Genomic DNA, 20459 nt, shown 5'->3' on the forward strand with positions numbered 1-20459 from the left:
AAGCATCATCGTGCAATTACCTCCATGGACTCCATGTCACTAAAACCAGCGTCTTTGATCAAAGCTCAAATAAGTGTCTTCAGGGCTCTTGATTTCATTTGCCTTCTGCTTTCAAGAAGTGGGGATATTTCATTTGTAGCAACTTCATTTGTGACAAAGATGTTGTTCCCCATAGATCAATAGGTCTACTAATTGGAGTCTGTAATCCTCTTTTTGTGGCTCATTCTGCCTTGTTAAATGGTGGCATTGCTGCTTAGCCATCTGCTGAACAATTGTATCAGAGTTACTGGTCTCTATTTGGTGAGTTTCTGCTGGCTCAAGCACATTGATCAAAACCATTGACTAACCCTTTTGCCTCCACAGATGCTGTTCGATCCAATGAATTCCTTCAGCAGTTTGATTTTTTTTTCTCCAGATTTCAGTGTTTTCATTTTCTTGTGTCTCCAATAGTCATTTACTGCTGTTTCTGATCTTTTCATCTAACTACTTTCCTCCCATATCTGCCCCAATTAAAGTAAATTGCTTTCTTAAAATGTCCCCAAAATTATTTGCAATTTGTGGGCCTGCATTGAAAGAGTTTTCCAGACTCCCAAATCAAACGTTCTGTTCTGAGTTCTACTACAAAAGAGATTACAAGGTGCCCAGAGGTAAAAAAACTCAAGAATGTGCTCGATGTCTCCTTGAAGAAATGAGACCATTGCCACTTTTGCCTGGGAAACTCTAGCCCATGACCACACAAAAGTGGTTGTACATACTGTGTGTACAGTCAGATGACAGACTTGAACTTGAGTACTCCAGATGTGGCCTAATGAGACTTTTATTAAGGTGCAACATAACTTTCTGACATTTGAACCTAGTGCCTCAACTAAAAAAGACAAGTATACCAAATGCCTTCTTACTCAACCCATCAACCTGTGTAGCCACTTTCAGTCAGCTATGAACTTAGCCCCAGTATCCCTCAGCTCATCCTGCTTATGAACATTGTTAAGGGTCTTGTTTCTTTATATTTGACCTACCAAGGGCAACACAACATTTGGCTGGGTTAAACTCCATCTACTATTTCTCTGATTGCATCTACAACTGATCTATCTCCTGCTCTATCTTCTGTGCACCAGCACCACCAATCTTTGTATCATCTGCAAACTTACTAGCACATCCATCTACATTTTCATCCAGGCCATTTATATACATCTCAAACAGCAGAGGTCCCAGTACAAATCTCTGCAGAACACCACTAATCACAGGCCTCCAATTAGGGTAACTCCCTTTGACCACTACCCACTGTCTTCTATAGTTAAGCCAGTTCCAAATCCAAGCAGCCAATTCACCATGGATTTTATGCATCTTAATGTTGTAGATGAGCTTCAAACCTAATGAGCCTCCCATTAGGGACCTTGTTAACCACCTTACTAAATCCGAGTAGCCAACACCACAGCTTTTCCTACATCAATCACGCTTGTCACCTTATCAAGAAACTCAATCAAGTTAGTAAAACATGTTTTACCCTGCACTAAGTCATGTGGCTCCCTAACTAGGCCATGGTTTTCCAAATGCTTATAAGAATTCTCCCTAGTAACTTCCCTAGCACTAGTAGTTGGTAACTTCACTAACTATACCAGGCTATAGTTTCCAGGATTATCCTTGGTTTCCATCTTGAATAATGGAATAACATTAAGAACTCACCAGTCCTCTAGGCTTTGCTTGTGGCTAGAGAAGACACAATGATATTGGTCTCATCTCTTGCTTCTTTCAAAAATCTGGGGCATAGCCCATCAAACCCTAGGGACTTATCCACCTTAATGCTCTTTAAGAGACCAACACTATTCATAATGTGAAGTCAGTTGAAAACCAGGAATGAGTTCTATTGATAATTAATAGGAGAGAAAAGGTTGTATTTATATGGGTTGTTTCACAACCTGAGGAGATACTGTGACAAAATGTTTTACTGATAGCTTGATACTTTTGAATTGTATTTACAATTGTAGGAAATATGATAATCAAATCTTTCACAGCAAGATCTCACATGCAATAATGTCAAAAGACCTGCATGATCATTGCTAATGATATCAACTGAAGTAATATTGGGCAAGTTGTATGCATTTTACCTCAGCAAGCTTCTTCCCAAATTAATGCAGAAAAAAACCACAGCTTGTATATTCTTTAAAAATGAATTTGTTTCTTGTTGTAGGTATCACTTGTTAATTTCATTATGTGAAGTCTAAACACTTAGCAAATTCCTTGGAAAAGACAAAAGTAAAAGAAAGGAAAGGATGCAATTTTATAATCCCCTTTGCATCCTTATCAAAATGTTTCAAAGCACCTTACCATCAAGAAAAAAGGATCACTATAGTAATGTAGATAATATGGCACTCAATTTATGTACAGCAAGCTCCTATAAATATAATTCGACAATATCAAGAGTAACTTGTTTTTAGAAATGTTGAATAAGAGATAATTATTTTTCAGGGTATGGTATCTCAAGTACTCTACTTTGAAATAATGTCACAGAGAAATCACTGAAGAGGCCAACTTGAGTGCATGACTAAACGTTGGTGAACCCACCAAAGTAGCAGGCACCAAATTCATTTCCGGAGCATCAGTCCTGTCTTCTTCTCTGCCTTAGAAGTCTATGAATAATTATTTTAACTCTATACCTATGTACGGTATTTACCAGGGATGGGCAAGTTAAAACTATTCATGATATCTTTCCACTTCTGAAACCCAAGCTTTAATTTAATATGCTGTTCAAAATATCTCACGTAAAATGCAATTATGAAATTTTAAATCTGTGACTAATGTTTGAAGGACACCAAAATCTGTGCAGTTCTACATTGAATGTAAGAGGACTGTATACAAGAAATTTTGAGAATGGCTACCCTTAGCAAGGGAGTCATAGTATTGCCTTTTGTCTCTAAATATAATGATCATGTACTTTTGCAAATGCTTGGATTCATAGAGTTAGCTTAACATGAGAATGGGGATGCCCATAGGAAGAGAATTATTGCAGTGGGATCTATGGTGATGCTATGAATGGTAACCAGCAGTTTGCTTCTTGAGATGGGCTTCGCAGGGGGCCTTTTGGAAGACTCCCTGGGAGACAAAATGATTTAATGGGATTTGGTGGATTATAACAGGAAAAGCTCACTAATAAAAAGGGGTCAAGCAGGGAGGAAAAGACAAAAGGGGAATGGGACTGTATGTAGAGATCGTAAAGCTGGGTAACAAAATAAAGTTTTAAATGTGAGAATGACTCACACAAAGACTCTATTTAAAAACTGAAGATATTGGAGAACTTGGAGCCAAATAAGTCAGCTGGGACAGGGTGATGGATGGTTGAAATTGCTCCATTATAGGATATATACCCCAAAGGTCTGAATGAACTAAAGTATACAGAAAGTGAATGTTGAATAATGGCCAGGAGCATTGGAGCTGTCATAATTGAGAATGATACACGTAGATTTTAGCAGCAGATGGGCTAAGTCAAGGTACATGAGAGAAAATTAGGGAGAGAGGGTAATCATTGGAACCTTAACATATGACTGGGGTGCATAGTTGATCATAGGCAAAGAATTAAACATTAAATATTTTAATTGAAGTAATGATTGTTTATCTATTTCTGTATTTCTGAAATTAGATGTGGTCGTAGGATAGAGGATAAATGAGCAGTGTACAGATCAAGGTCAATTCTGTGGATGAATTTGTCAAAGGAGAGAGTATGGATGGTGAAGAGGATAAACCTTAGGTTGACCCGCTGGGGAGACTACGGAAGCCATAATGTAGTGGTAGAAAGGGGAACCATTGTTAAACATCTCCGTTCTAAGAAAAATGAGGCTGGTAATTAAAACAAGTGAAGCAAAGGCAAGGGCCAATTGAAGAGGATGATTCTGTGGTAGATCATGCAGAAAGTTCAGTGTAGTAGGATATTGCACAATGGATGATATTTATTTACAGTAAATATCAAAAGGTAGGTCTTGTGGAAAAGCACATTTATTATTCTCAAAGAATGTACAAGTTGTACATCTTGAAAAAAGCATCTCATTTCTTTTTGTAAATATTTCTTGAGAGCACATAAAATGTCTGTTACACATGTTAATAAAAATTCAACCTTCCCTAGCTTTCTACAGCTTTGAACTATAGCCAATTTCATTCTTGGTGAACAAAATTGACACCTGCAATCTTTACATTGTTTTGAATTAATTTAGAATGTATATGTTTATAAAACTATGCAACGTCTGTTGAGTATGGAGTTTTTATATTTGGGAAAAGTATTGGAGTTCAGCGTTGTCCATTTACTTGGAAACTGCATTGATGTTCATTGTAAAACAGTGTTACAATTTGGCTTGCGTAGTGTTAGGGCTCTCTTACAGCAAAAGAGCAATACTGTATGTGTGGGGGGCAGATTCATACAGATGTTACTTTTATACTGTCTCTGACCTTTGAGTTGGACAGTATTAATTTAGTTTTGGACTCACTGCATTGTGCACAATTTGGTGAACGTATTGAGGTTCATTAATGTGTCCTGAAATTTATTTTTCCCATTAATGAGAGGTGACTTACAGTGCATCACCCCATCCTTTGACTGGATTCCCACTGTGGCACCTAGTTTCTCAAATTGGGTCTGCCTGTGTTTCAACAAATCTGTTTAATAATGAAGAGTATTATACATCATGGAAATGATAAAATGTAACTTAAACATCAATTTATCTCTATAAAACACAAATATAAATCCAAAATGTCTGTAAAGGGTAAGGTTGTATCTGGTTTTCTGTTATTTCTCATCATTCTGCATTATGTCAGCTGTCTGGGTTGTGTATTGGGTGCATTTCACTAAGAACCCTTACTAAACAACACTTAGGCACGTGAAGCCGTTGCCCATCAAGTCGGCGATATGTATTGCTCAAGAACATAACAGCTTTGCAAATCAATTTTTGTTGTTGTAAATATTATTTACAGAGCAATCCTTCTAAAATCTAACTTTAAAACTGGAAAAGATTATAACTGTATTTAAATAGTCACAATGGCCTGGATATTATGCTCATCTACAAGTGGATGATTACCTCTGACCTTGATGGAAGCTGTCCCCGAAGATCTAGCAATGTCTGTGGCATAAAATTCCCCTTTTTCACTGTTGGGTACTGTCAAGTGTCAAAAAAATTCCACAGCAATAGTGATACCATTAAGCTGGCTGTCTAGCCAATCACGCTGCAGAATTTTCATAGATGGAGCCAATATTTTATACATTTTATGTTTTGGAATTGAAATTTAATTGTATATAAATAGGAGCTAAATTATCATGAGCAACATGAACAAAATGCTGGAGGAACTCAGCAAATCAGGCAACATCTATGGAAATAAACAAACAGTTGATGTTTCAGGCTGAAATCCCTCCTCAAGGCTGGAAAGGAAGGGGGAAGACACCAGAATTAAAAAGGTGGGGGGAGGGAAAGGAGGACTATATACAAGGCGGTAGGTGGAGCTAGGTGGGTGGGAAAGATAAAGGGCTGGAGAAGAAGGAATCTTCTGCTGAATTATCAGAATTATTTTGGAAAATACTTTTTCAATATTTATAACTATCATACTTTGAAATGTTCGAGGGTAATGTAATCCTCAAGTATAAGATTATTCCATTTGAAAGCCAGAGAGTTTGCAAGCAGTAATTATGGCTGTACAGCATTTCAAAATTCACTTTGTCCTTTCAGTATAAGTATAATACTTCCAGGATATTTTACATTGAGCCTAGTTCATAAATTCCAGAATTTTTTTCTTAGTGCAGTAATTGCCATTGATCGTGCTAGAGAAAGATGTCAAGCAGTGCAGTTTATATTGAACTGCTGAATCACTGATAACAACTTTGGTATTTCTATGTAAAACTGTGTGGGGAAATCCACACTTAGTATCAGTTTCGTGCTGTAATAATGGTGACCATTGTCTCCTTGACATCGTTACTGCTTCGAAATCCTGGCCCATTTTTATGTCTAGAAATGCACTTTAGCTTTTGAATGAGAAATTAGTTTGACTAACGTCATTATTGTTATCAAACAGACCAAATGAAGTTTTTGAAATGGTAGAGCAAGTTTTTTATACGCCTTCAAATGTTGTTATATTTTATTAACAGATTTAAAAGGTATCTAGACAGGTACTGGATAAGAAAAGTTAGAAGAACATGGGCTAAATGTGGACAAGTGGGCATCTTGGTTGGCATGGCTTGTTGGGGCCGAAGGGCCTGTTTCTAAGCTGTGATTCTGTTGGTAGGTTTTTGGCCTTTTCTATAAATGCTGCCTGGCTTGCGGAGTCCTCCAGCCTGCTGTGTGTGTTGCTTTGGATTTCTTGTGTTTATGAATCTGATCAAAACAGTTTTATGGGGATTGGAGTAGTGGCTACAGAGTGTGTTGACAAAATGAAAATCGAGCCATCTAGCCAAAAGTTCCCTGATATAGCATGAGGTATTGATAGAACATCTATTGATGTTCTGTGAAATCATATGATGCAATTCATTGTTAACAGAGCATCTTGTGTGAGCTATAGGTTTTAAGGTGGTGATTAACCACACCGTGTGGTATGCTAGAAGTTAATTTCTCTTAGGCACAAACTGATGTTAATACTTGACTCACTTTTTCCCATAAATCGACAGTCCATGGTTTAAACTTAGAATCCCAGTAGAAAATTATATTTTTCAAATCTGCTTAAATACACAAAGGGAAGGAGACTGGAATTGTGTATTACAGAAATGTATTAAAATTATGTTCAGCTAATGGTAAAATTTCTGCTTATGTAATCTCTGTTTATAAGCACTATAAAGTGAGTGATTTCTCACAGAAAGGAAGAGACTTGAAGGGAAGGGTTAAGATATAATTCTGTGACCTAGAAAAGTATTCCTGCTCATTCCTGCTGTAAGGTAAAGTAAGAAAAACTGACCTTTCATGGTCTCTTGTCCGGAGTCTCCGTCCCATTGCCTTTTCATGGTGGGATGAGTAAAATGGCTTCTGTTCACTGGGTATGGTCATATTCGAGCATGGTTTGAGGATGTCCTTCTAATCAGATATGTATTTACAAAGAATTAATCTCTCCACTTTAGGTTAAAGTACGAAAGAGGTGGCTAAGATTAAAGAAGGATCCTTGTAGGTGTTTGGAGATATGTCACTTGTCCAACTTTATCTGCCCTTTCTACATATCTTCACTCTACCTACCTGGTTCCTGTCAGGTTGATATGACCCCTTAATTACTTACAATTCACAATTACAGCTTAATCATAACGTTTCACTGCTAAAAGTTTCCTCTAATTCAAACAGGGTTTTTGATCACTTTTCGAAAAACAGCCTCATCTATTTGTTAGGATTAGGTTTAACTATTCCAATGACAGTTTTTTTTTGAATTCATCATAATGTGATTCATTCCCAATGGGCTGTATTGTCAACAGCTGTTTCATATCTTCCTATTTTAATGGAAGAAGCATGCACCAAGAAATCTTAAATGCCACTGAATTCTGTCTTGAATATCACAAACAGTGCTGCAGTAAGTGGTTTGCTTTGACAAGTACTTGCTGTAAGCAAGTAAATGTCATTTAATATGTCAGTTACATTGCACAAGTCTGAATCAGGTGATTTTTTTTGGAAAACCCTATAATCAGTCGATGGTTACGGAAAAACTCAGATTCTTGTAAATAGGATACACGATGTTCAAATTGCTTGAAATTCTTTTCTCAGCCATCTAATAGCATATAGCTGGTGTCAAGTGGAAGTAAATCTCTGGAAAACAAACCATTTTCCAGATAGCAATACCTATAAGTAATGTGAATTGTTGAAACAGAGTTTTCATTGGAGTTGTTCAATGTAACCTCAATTATAACCTACAGTCAATTGACTGTGTTAGATGCAGGAGTAACAGTAACAAAATTTACCTGTATAAATGTACGGGAGCAATAAACGAATTATACTAGTTCTACATGTAGAATCTGATTACTGTGACCAGAGTGTTAATTGGATTCTAACTGCCAGATCTGATATATCTAGCTTTGTAGTGGAAAACCTTTTGAAAGTGATGAACTGTAATTCACTGAGCTGCTTGAAGTACTTGTAATTTACTGTGTGTCATACTATGAAGAGTACGACCTAATGGACGTCGCATTACCTGTAGTATCACAAACCTCTGAGTGAAACTAGCTGCTATAAAGTGATAGTGAAGGACAGTGAGATATGTGCGAACCTGCCATATTGAGCTGAAATTCAGTTCTCATGTTCTCACTAAAATGTGATGGTTTAGGTAAGTATGAAAAATGGAGCTCATTATCTGTCTTCGGGTATACTATAAAAAATGGAGTCAAAATCCATAAAACAGCAATAATATACGATGAATTGTGATTGGTCGATGACATTAAAAAAACAACAAAACAAGTTTACTTCATGTAGTGCTGTAAAAATGGAGAATTAGCTCTTTTTTATACTGTAGGGACATAAACACAAACAGGTGCTGCAAATCCGGACCAACACTAACAAAGTGCTGGAGGAAATCAGCAGGTCAGACAGCATCTATGGCAATGAATAAACAGTTGACATTTATTTAGTTCAACAGTTTGACTTTTTTTTATAGGTTTGGTTAGTCATTAGAGATCTAACTATTTCAGATTGTGAACTAAAATGTTTTATGAAATGACCAATGTGTGTACTGTTAATGAAAATGCCTTAAATTATTTGTTCAGTAAACAAACACCCAGAATTTTTTATGGAAGTAGTTGATATCTGTCAAGTTATGAGATATCCATTATTCATATCCTCGAAGTAATCGTTTGGTTGAAGCTTAACGTTCTTCAGTAATGTATAACATTGATGTGTATAACAGTGTATGGTTCAGTTTAGGGCCTGGCTTATTCATGCCCAGTGTGAGCCTTTTCTCAAATTATAACTTAATTTATTGTCAGAAGTTTAGCAAATATTTAGAGGAGGCAAACTTGAAAATGAATTCTTATTGACCAACAACCTTGACTTTCATGTTGAGAGAGAAGACTATGGTTATTGGTGGGTCTTCAATTGTTTTTTGCCATCTGGAGGCTGGCAGGTGATCCTAATCTGGCAAGGAGTTTTAAATTGCTGAAACACTGTAAAAATTGCTTTATGCACATATTGCGCAGATCAGTTGAGTCCTTGAATTACTTTAATGCTTTATTCATTGCTTTTGTTGCAAATATAAAGCAAGCTGGGTTGTGGTGTATTTCTGACTGTGATGTATTGTCTTTCTGATGTTTTTCCAAACAGAACTGCAAGGTAAAAAAAAACAGGATTGTAGGTGGGAAAAAAAACATGCAAGCCACCAGACTAGAGGGTTTCAAGGATAGCAATCCAATCTTTGATCCGTTGTTATTAGCCGTCGGTATTCAGACAGAGTAATTGCCGAGCCTCTTGGTACAAGGTTCACAGTAAATCTACCTCAGTTTTCCCTTTTCTTCCTGTCTGCCTCCATTGAAGTTGACCTCTGTCAGTTAGAGAGCCTCATCAGTGACTCCAACCGCAGCAAGAGCATCTTAATGATCTGAAATTCTTCTGAGAAGTTGGTGATGTTTTCTCATCAGGATCCAATTTGGAGCGCTTTGTTCCATTCTTGAACTTGTCTTTGGAACCACAGAATAGCTAGTCAGTGTGTAGTCTTTTATATTGTTAGAAAGATAAATACACTCCGGCAGAAAAAATGGGACAGAAAATGCAGTATTTGAGAAAATCATTTACTGTAGCTGCTGTTTTAGAAGTGAAATATTACAAAATATTGCTAAATTTGTACTTTACAAAGCAACAGAGATATTCCATAAGCAAGGTAGGTTTACAACAAGGTATATTTTCACTTTCCAGCTGATATTAATTTCCTAAAATCTGACTGAAAATTTAGCATCAATTTACCTGCTTCTTTCAATACTGTAGTTCAGGAATGTACAGAAATAAAGCCAAGGCACCAAAAAAATTGTGATAGTTGTTGCAATGCTATTCTTTTTAATGTGTGAATGTTTTCAGTATGATTGTTTTCAAAATGCTTATTACTGTTAGCCCTTTCTAGCATCATATTTAGAAGTAAAATTTACTGCAATTCAACCTCTATTCCTCTCTATTCACTACACTTGTCAGTCAGCTCGAAGCTGCATCCACAGGAATGGAGTGTTATATTCCAGCAATTATCATGTCATATACTTGAAAATGTAAATGAATGTGTGTGTAAAATTAAATTTATGGGTTGTCAGTGAAGAATAAGAACCAGGAGAGCAATTACTTATCTGCTTTCATCTCCCCAGCTCTGATACATCAGGCAGAAAACCATGCAGATAAATGCTGGAATTAGCATTATGCAGGTCTTAAAATGAATGGGCTGGTGTCTTGTGTTGCCTTCTGTAGCTTTTGTTTTGAAGAGCAAGTGAAATTAAGATGATTATCATCCATCAATCTACTGAAAGACAGTGAAAGAACAAAAGAAGCTTAAATTCGATGTTTACAGTACTTGGCTTTCACAGAGAGTCAGCTTTATCGCGACAGTTTTACATTTTGTTGAAATAGCATTATTTCGAGCAATTTGTGTGTTCTTTTACAAGCAATTGAGAAATGCATTTTCTGAAGGAACTAAGATGGAACAATGCTGAGCAGTTAGAAAGTGATACAAAGCTAGCGATATGAACTAGAAATGTACATTAATATTTTCAGCCAGCTGTATCAATAATGTTCAATAATTAAAGTAGATTAAAACATATTCACAGATAGTATCTGAGCAGTACTTGTCTGGAGCAACTCTTATCATTGAAACTGTACCCACAATGTTTGTGTTTGAATCCCAAATGTACTAATTAATTTATTCACTTATTTTAAACATTTTCAGTGCTACAATGCAAATGCTAAACTATGAACATTTGCCAGTCCACTAAATGTGTCTGACATGTAGTTTCAGACAGGGACTGTGGTTTGAATGTTCAGATCAAAAATTTGCTGGCTCTAATTCACCAAGTTTTAGGACTCCATGAACAATGGTGTAGATTTGTTTGAATATGAATGTGCAGTGGGATGTAGTTTGACCTTCAGCTGTGATTTCAGTTCATCAGGATTAGTCAAGCTAGGCGATCAAGACTGCTAATGCATAATGACTTATAAAATGGAAAATGTGTAGTGACCATGCAAATGTTTCAGCTAATCAAAGAGGAGAATTTTAGCTTTGAGAGAAAAGAAAAACAAGGGCATGTCAAGGCCTAAAGTGTGGATGTGTGTAAAATAATCCGAGCAGCTTTATTAGCAACAGAAGGTTTTGAAGTTTTGCTATGGCCTCTTCATGTACAGTGTAGCATTTTATGTTGCATAAACAGCACTGAAGGCAGGATTGCATGAATAGTTTATTTATTCCAGGTGGAAATGGCCTTTAGATGATCTAATACAGAAATCATTATGAGTGTTCAAAGCCACTAGAAAGATCTGTCATTTTTTTTTTGGTTCTTTCATGGAGTGTTTATTATGTTGATATAACAAGTGAGGTTTGATTTTTAATCCAAGCCACCTGGTCGAAACTTGACAGGTGAGCTGTTAAAAATGAGCAAGCTACCTATCCACTCAGTTCTGGATGTAACCTGCGAGGTTTGCAGGTGTGTGAAGTTCCCACCTGAAGTGATCAAAAATCCCACAGACTCATTTTAATCAGGGTCATATTATATCAACTGGACCCCTATGCAAGTTTAACTGGAGCCGGAGACGGGAATTTGCTTTGGCTCTACCTCTAGGCAGAAACAGCTCCAGAGGCAGAGAGGGCCATTTAGTTAAATTGAAAAAGATAATTATATTGTGAGACAAGGAGGAACTACCCTTTGAGTTCCAAAAGATAATTACAGCCTCCACCGCACTGTCACTTCCCTTCTATCCCATCACTGACTTCACTGCTACCGCTTACTGAGGAAGCAGTGAAAGGCTAAGGATGCGTGCTGCTCATTTGGACTTCCCCTGCCTCTGCAGGTCAGGAGATCAACTCATTGGCAGCTTCTTGCACCGGAAGTCTGTTCACATATAGAGCTCACTCAGATAACAACGTTCTTCCTTTGAATTATGAAACACACCTTCACCATCTATCACGTGCATACATTGCTTACTTCTGATTTAATTGTTTATTTACTCGACCCAAAGAATAGGACAGAGAATTATGTGAGAAGGTTGCAAGATTTTTTTTTACTTTCAGACTCTTATGAACTGAGACCAAATCCCAAGCGAAATGTAAGCATTCCTAAATCTAAACCTTAAAGCTAGATTTTATTCTTAATTAAGGTGTACAAAAACGCTGGATGAACTCAGCAGGTCGGGCAGCATCCGTTGAAAGAATTACCTGACATGTACAAGTTATCTTATGGAATCTATTTTAAATGAAGTCTGTGGTGTCACTGGTGATAATGAAGAAACAGGGGCATAACGTTGTTGTCACTATTTCTCGTCAAGTATCAGTCATCAGTTATAAATGTTAGCAAATTCTTGGTATATAGTGGATTCTAGTTAATTGGGCTACAATCAGGACCAATACATTTTGGCCCAATTAAGCGGCTGTCCCTATTAGCCAAAGTTTCATGAAAGTAATTAAAAATGTATAAAAAGAGATATACTAGCATTTAATTGAGTAACAAATTAAGTTTTTATATGAAATACAGAACAAATTAGAACACAATCTATAATACTACAGTTCAAAGTTCAAAGTAAATTTATTAACAAAGACCATATAATTCACCATATACAACCCTGAGATTCATTTTCTTGCAGGCATACTCAATAAATCCAGTGACAGTGGGATTTATCTAGTGTATGCTGTCATGTTGTTTTGATTGAATGTAGATGGACCAAATCAGCGCAGACACTTAGTGTCACTTTAATTGTAACATTCAAGATGATTGTCAATACTTTCAAATTCTTTGTAGTTCCTAACTTGTTGGAGGAGTGAAATCGTTGCATTTTCACTTCTGGCTGTTTCTGGCATCTCCAAGCCTGAATGCTTGAAACCGCAGTGAGTAAAACATTTACGAAATAGCAAGCTGCTTATTTCTTGCCAGCAATCCGTGACAAAAGTCATTGTTTCTCTGAACGCAAACACATGCAATTGACACTACTTAAAAACTGTTCGCTCTAGGCATGGTTTAGTGTTTAACAGCCACACAAGTGCATGTGACTGATACCACTTGGAAACTTCAGCACCAGTCTCCTGTCCCAATTAAGTGGCATAGTGTCCCGAATAAATGAAAGGAATCCTGGTTATTTACTCAATTAGCTTTTCTTCATTAAGTTTTTTCCCAAATAAGCAGCTTCCCCAATTAACCAATGGTCTAATTAATTGGAATCCACTCTATTTGACTCTTTTTTGGAGGATTGCAGTAGATAAGAATAAGTAATATTAATCGTGATACAAATCCATTTCGATTCTGTCCTTTGTCCATTTATGCAAATTAACAATTCCTGTTTATATAGCTCAGTCCATTCAACTTTAAGAGTAATTAGACCAGGAGTCATATATCCATTGGTGTTCTGAGCAGTTCTATAATATTGCATGAGTATCAGGGCTGAATATAATCATTGACGGAGAGAATTAAATCATATAGTCAGTGCACTCATGTAACTGCTTTCCTACTAACTTAAAAACTCCTGTTTAAATATCATGTGGCATTTTAAAACAAATAAATATTCCTTTTCTGAAGAGGAGTTGCAAAATATGTATGGTGTTCTTTTCTTTCTATTTTTGATTCTTCGGTGATATTTCCCCAGCTTTACTGTCCTGAACACGTTGCCCGTTCATGGAACCTAATCTTTCGTTCATGTCTCCTCTCTCTAAAACTCTAGCCACCAATCCCCCCGGAGATTTTAAATGAACTCATTCCTTGTGCCTTAGCCAAGGCAATATTTGAATCCAAGATCAGATGCAAAAGGACTAACAGGTTTCCTTCCAGTCCTTGGTGTATTGTGGCCAATTGAAAGTGTTCATAATGATCCAGGTTAAATCATCATACAGCTCGAGGAAGAAAACAACTTAAAAACTTAATAAGGACAATTTAGTTAACTAAATTTAATGGGCTGCAAAAGTGTATTATTAGAATTCAGTCTTTACTATCTGAATGGAACACATTACTCCTACTTTGTAATAAAGACATTCTGATTTTCATTCTATTTATTTCAATGCAATGAAAATCAGATGAGCTGTATAAAGGATGCATGATATGCTTCACAGGTCAGAACACAGACGGTAAAAATGCACATGTGCCTTGTGTTTTTTTCCCCATAGAATATCTTTTGGCATTATATTTTATGCATGTAATTGACAATATTCTGAAATATTTATCATAAATAATTTGCTGATAATTCATAAAAAAACACAATGACTCTGACTAAATATTAGCCTCAACGCAAACACTACAGTTTAAAAATCCTTTTATTTTCTAACCATACAATTCTTACATGTCACAGAGCAACTAATTATTGTATGTGGTGATTTATTTTGATGTTACATTTTCTTCAGTCGGTTGCATTCTAATTGTTTAGAGAAACGATTTTAATTTATTTAAAGCGTGGCTGCATATGACACATATCCTTTGTTGTAACTTGTCAGCTTTACACACCCTGTATTGTTCCTGAGCAAAACCAGCCATAGTGAATGCATTCCTACTAATCTTGAGAAAAGCTGGTATAATTTCATTAACTAACTGTCAAGTACAGTTCATGTGCTTAATATCCAGATTAAATTTTACTGCAGATATTTTGTACTGTGTTTGCAAAGGTGTTTGTTTTTTATGGCACTTAAGTCGCCTTTGACAAGTTACTGTGGAACAATAATCTTCAAATTCTAAAAAGTTGTTGAATTATATCTGATTAAATTGCTTTTAATGATAATAAAACATACATGGGATTATTCATTAGTATCTTAATATGCTATGAGTAAATTTTTAAAATAAAATGTTTACAATGAGTTTTTTTTATTTATATTGGAAGGTATTTGCCTTTGTGAGGTAGAAAGTAATTGCTTTTTTTCAAAGGTTGAATAACTTGGCAGGTTGACAAGCTTTTCAGATTATGAGCTGGTTAGTACAAGCTATGCCTTCAAATCTCAAAATCCACCTCATTGCATTTCTGCATCTCCTGGTGCAAGGTGTTGCTCACTGAGTGCAACAGCACATAGGAAACAATGTAATTGCCACAGGGAATCTAGTAGGAGCATGTCTCTGCACAGGTTGATTCTGGGCATCAGACCATTCTGAAAATGCTGTTCTCCTTTCATCAAATGCCACAAGAGCAGAGAGAGAGAGAGAAAAAAAAACCAAGCACCATGTTGCAGGATGTTGTTTTGGCTTGATGTTCTGAATCTCTCTTGCTGGAGCAGGTGCCTGTGTCAGTGGCCATGATGACTCCCCAGGTGATCACCCCTCAACAGATGCAGCAGATCCTTCAACAGCAAGTGCTGTCCCCTCAGCAGCTTCAGGCTCTACTTCAGCAGCAGCAAGCAGTCATGTTACAGCAGGTATGAGAACACCCTCAGCACACCTGCCTCTGACAATAGACAATGCTTCCTGAATCCCACTGTTACATTCTTTGTAATGGTACTACATTATGAGATATTTTAATGAACTTCGACAGATACTTCACTAAACTTATCAGTAATTTAAAAACTTTTTAACACTCATATTCCCTTGTACTTTAAAATATGTTGCAGTAATTACAGATAACACAAACAAAACAATGAAAATGCGAGTGACTTTTTATGAATTTGTATTTTAAATGCTATTTATTAAATTTGTGTGTTTCTGATGTAGAACTATCACAGGTAATTTCTTATTGTCAGTACTAAAGTACATGATACTTTGTAGGTTGCTTTGTTTTCCATTTGTTCAACTAAGGAGCTCTTGTAGCACATGTAAATATGACTTTGATATCAAATAAACAGCATTACAAGTTTCTGGTGTATTAAAATCCTGCAAATCCATTTTCAGAATCTGCTCAGTCATATCATTTGAAAATTTCAAAGTGTGTCACTCAGTCAAATGGAATGACAAATTAGTTAACTTTCTGCTATGAACTATGGGATTTATCTGGAAAAAGGTGCTTAAATTTACTTTGCTTTACCTTGTGTTTCTTTTATGCAGTCAAATGTTGGCACCATTTTGTACAACCGTGTTATATTTTTCAGCAACAGCTGCAAGAATTCTATAAGAAGCAGCAGGAACAGTTGCATCTTCAGTTGCTACAGCAACAGCAGCAGCAGCAGCAACAACAACAACAACAACAACAACAGCAGCAGCAGCAGCAACAACAACAACAACAACAACAACAGCAGCAGCAGCAGCAGCAACAACAGCAGCAACAACAGCAGCAACAGCAACAGCAACAGCAACAGCAGCAACAGCAACACCCAGGCAAGCAATCAAAAGAGGTAAGCACTGAGTAAGTAGGCTGCCTACATAATAGTTTAGGGTGAGAGGAGGCGGGAGAGAGGCAAGAATAGGATCACATTTTTCTGTAACAAGGCTCCAGTTGTCAAAGGTACATTATCATGATTTTGCTGAGTCTAATAACTGTGACAGTAGTTCTCTCATGTTCCTCTCTTTGTAGTGTGGAACTCGAGAGTTATAATCCAAAGCTGCTGTCTTTTAATGTTCGTTAATGAATCACAGTGTACAAAGAGCAAGCTGTGTGATGGACAAAGTACTGATTATCTTGTAGTCACAGAGAATCTGAGTTGGTGAGGGAGCCTCAGTTTTTCCTCAGAGGTACAGCTCAGAGAGCATGCAAATTTAGCCTACTGTTAAAAACCCAGGTTGAGTATAGACTTCAAAGTCACAGGTCCCTGATTAATGAACTGCTTCTGTAGGTTTGGACTGGCGAGCAGAAAGTTACAGTTTGATGTGCTCATAAATCAACCTGACAGGCCTGTTTCCCTGGCCTACCTAGCACTTGTCAGCAAACTGTATCAAATATAAACATAATACAAACAAAACATGTTGAAGTAGTTAAATTGATCAGCGGGTATCGTGGACATTATCTTCAAGAAACACATTATGCAAGCGCACAGGAAGCAGCATTGACCTCCCGAGGCATTGTTTCTGTTTGGATTTGTGAACAGAATTTCATGCAGCCATCAAATATGGAATAGAAATTGCTCCCTTATTTCTCCCGAGGCTTTGGGCCATCCACATGACTTGCTCCATTATGCAGTCTGTTTTCCAGTGAGTGCATCAGAAGTTTTGCTTTTCCCCAAACTAAAGCAAAAGGTCTTCCACAGCAGCTTGTCTTCCTCTGAAGTGTGACTGCCTTCTCATATCCTCCTGAGTCCCAAGTACTCCAGTTTGTCTTGTAATGCCTCAAAAAATTGGAAGTTAGGCTCTTTCCTGTAATAGGGCACTTCTCTGCCTTGAATGTATTCCCAGTTTTAATGTATTCCGACAAGAGAAGAAAAGAAAGCTAACAGGGCAATGCTATGAAGGCTACATCCCAGTTTACTAATAGATCACTTGAGACCACATTCATGGGCCACTAAGGACCAAACTTATTCAGCTGCAAAAGCAGCATTGCCTTGAAAGATCTACTGCTGTGAAAATTTTATACAATGGGCATGGATAAATTTAATGTTATAGGTGACCTTAGCACGTGAAGGGTTTTTTTTGGTAATGGAAATTAACTGTCCTAATTTTAATAAAATGTGAATATTTGGACAAAATATTTAGGGTAATTTTTTAAATTGTGATATAGTTGTCCAGTATTAACATATTAGTGCTTGACATGTAATTGTAATATATTCATGAACATCATTTGGCAAAGGTTCTTTAGCTTATTAATAAATGTATGTTAATAAATGTATTAATGACAAAAGTGCTGAAATGATGTCTATGTCACTTGTGTACCGTATGGACATGACAAACCCTCTGTATCGCTTCCTGTTTCAAAAGGAAAAAAAGATTGGCAACTCTTTAATAAAAGCAATGCCACTTTAAATTATGAGTGATCCTAAATACCTGCTTTCCCTTTTAGTGGATCAGCCACGTGAACAGGAATGTAAGTCAAGCACAATTGAGCAAGATTCGTGTCTTTGCACTTAATTGCTCCTCTCAGTGTATACTGTGCTTCCAGAAATTAGTATTATAATGAACAGACTCCATTGTTGTATTCTGAAATATTCTGCATCTTTTAAATTTAAAATGGTGAAAATGAGTAATTAGGTTGCAGTTAGGGTGGAAAGGTCTTTTTTTCTCTTTACAGTTATTTTTTATGTTAATAATCTTGAGCATTGTGGTGACTGACTGAAAGCAAATTTTAAAAGTCGGCTTGGTGGTTCAGTGTGTGTTGAACCACAGCAAAGTTGGTTGGGCATAAAGCACGTAGGGGAAAAAATGTGTCTTTGTTTGCTGCACTATCTGTCCTGAGTTTATACTCACCTCTGCAAATTTGGTCCCACTGACGCCAGTGAAATTGAATGGGTGAGAGTTGAGGTCAACTTGTGACCAGCACTCTTGGGTGTGATTAGTGGTGGCAAAGCATTTCTTCCCCCCTCTCCCTTTACACCCCTCCCCCACCAATTCTCTGTTCATCACTAAAACATTTTTAGATAGAAATTTGCCCTTCGTCAGTAGTCCTCATGATGCAATGCATCACAGGCTGTGTGTCTCAGCTTCAGTAACATTACTCGAAATAAAATTTTGAAAGGAGAATACAATATGTAACTGTTATTAAACAGTGTCAGACGGTGAGTACAGTGACTGGGGATGAATTCCTCCACCTTTGTCTTAGAAAATCTAGTCCATCCTAAAGTGATGTTGCTACATGGTGCCTCAGACGCAAGTAGACAAGTGTTGCACATCTTCATTTCAATAGTATGCCATTTGGAATTCAGAATGGAGGCTGGGTTTGGTGGGGGAAGGGGTGGTCATGGGGAGAGGGGGCAGAGCTGTCAGCCAGAGGTTCAATTCAAACCTGTCGCGGTGAGCTGGGGAAAAGATAGGTGGGATCTATGTTGCGGATTGGCATGGGGGTTGGTAGGACTCAGACTGAAGAGCCTGTTGTTTGCAAGAGGATAAAGTTTGGGAGCAAAGATCAGGTGGGAGGGAGTTCAAAGAAGTGGAGAGTTCTTGAGAGGATACTAATTAGCTAGAGTGTTTTTGAAGGATTAAAGGGAAAAAAAAGGTAGAGTCACAGAGAACAAAACTGATTTCAGATGTATAATGCAGAAGATAGCAGCATTTTATGATTAAATTAAGAGGAAATTATTTTCAGTACTGACATGTAATACAAATAAATAAAACTTAATTTTGCCTCTAAGCTAAGAACGTTTTTCTTCAAGAATTATGAGATGAGGGTCTTGCTGAATTGAATAGATGTAAAGGGTACAATTATTGTGTCTGTGGGTTTAGTTTCTGCTTTATATTTTACGAATAGAAGTATGTCTTTTACAGCAGCAGTTGGCAGCCCAGCAGATTGTCTTCCAACAGCAGCTTCTTCAAATGCAACAAATCCAGCAACAACAGCATTTGATGAACTTACAACGTCAGGGACTCATTACTATCCAGCCTGGACAGCCGTCCCTTTCAGTCCAATCTCTGCCACAAGGTACAAAATAATCCATTAAAAGTTACAGTACAGATTTCACAATGTCATAATTTATCACATGTTGACAAAGTACCATGCCATGAACTTGCAGCAAATTCTGAGCAATATTTTAAGGTGCTTTCAAGAAAGGTTCAAAGCATATTTATATGAAAGTATATTTTTTTCCACAGTGACGGTTTCTACAAGGCATCTCTTTAAACCATCACAAGAATCAGAATAATATTGCCCCATTCACGTGTTTTCCACTTAATAGAAATGTTACTTCCAACTTTCAGGAATCAGAAAATTCTGTGATTCTCTATGATTTAACAGGAAAATTAAACTGAATACCTGTGAATAATTTGCCAACAATACAAAATAGTTTATCACTCCTGATGAAGGGTTTTGGCCCGAAACATCGTCACTACCTCCTCCCATAGATGCTGTCTGGCCTGCTGAGTTCTGCCAGCATTTTGTGTTTTTATGTATCAGAAAGAAATGGGTTCATTTTCTGATTTTATGTTCTGGCTAAAGAATATTTTGAAAGAGAAAGCAAAATCAATAAATAGAATTGGATGTACAATAATAGTGCAAGCAATTCAGTTACCAAGCCAATTTCTTATGTCTGCCGAAGTGTAACATCCCACAGTACCAGCAACTCTGTAGAAGTTATCTTCTACTCTTGAAAAATCATTCCTAATAATCTTACATTTTCAAAAGAAAAGCGGTGATCAAATTGATTTGCATTAACGTTGTAGCATGATGAAGAAGGCAGTGTTCAATTCTTAATTTACATAGGAATTTGTCCATTTGATAGTTCTTTGGTGGGCAGAAATACAGAGCATGTTTTGGTGTTCAGTTCCCTAAGTGTGCATTGCTGTCAAGATGATGTAAGTGATGATGCAGATACCTGAAAAT

The 20459-nt window shown here is 36.9% G+C and overlaps 1 protein-coding gene across 18 annotated transcripts in view; it reads left to right on the forward strand.

Moving 5' to 3' along the window:
• The window catches only part of foxp2 (forkhead box P2), a 739530-nt gene that overhangs the window by 648141 nt on the left and 70930 nt on the right, over positions 1-20459 (forward strand). For 17 of the 18 annotated variants that reach the window (XM_073059478.1, XM_073059475.1, XM_073059479.1 and 14 more), the window contains 3 exons: positions 15349-15486; positions 16153-16395; positions 19409-19562. In XM_073059478.1, the coding sequence (XP_072915579.1) occupies positions 15349-15486; positions 16153-16395; positions 19409-19562 (535 nt within the window). The remainder of the gene's footprint in view (positions 1-15348; positions 15487-16152; positions 16396-19408; positions 19563-20459) is intronic. The other variant, XM_073059492.1, reaches the window with a different exon arrangement.

This window comes from Hemitrygon akajei, chromosome 10 (assembly GCF_048418815.1).
Source record: "Hemitrygon akajei chromosome 10, sHemAka1.3, whole genome shotgun sequence".
Taxonomy (NCBI): Eukaryota; Metazoa; Chordata; class Chondrichthyes; order Myliobatiformes; family Dasyatidae; genus Hemitrygon; species Hemitrygon akajei.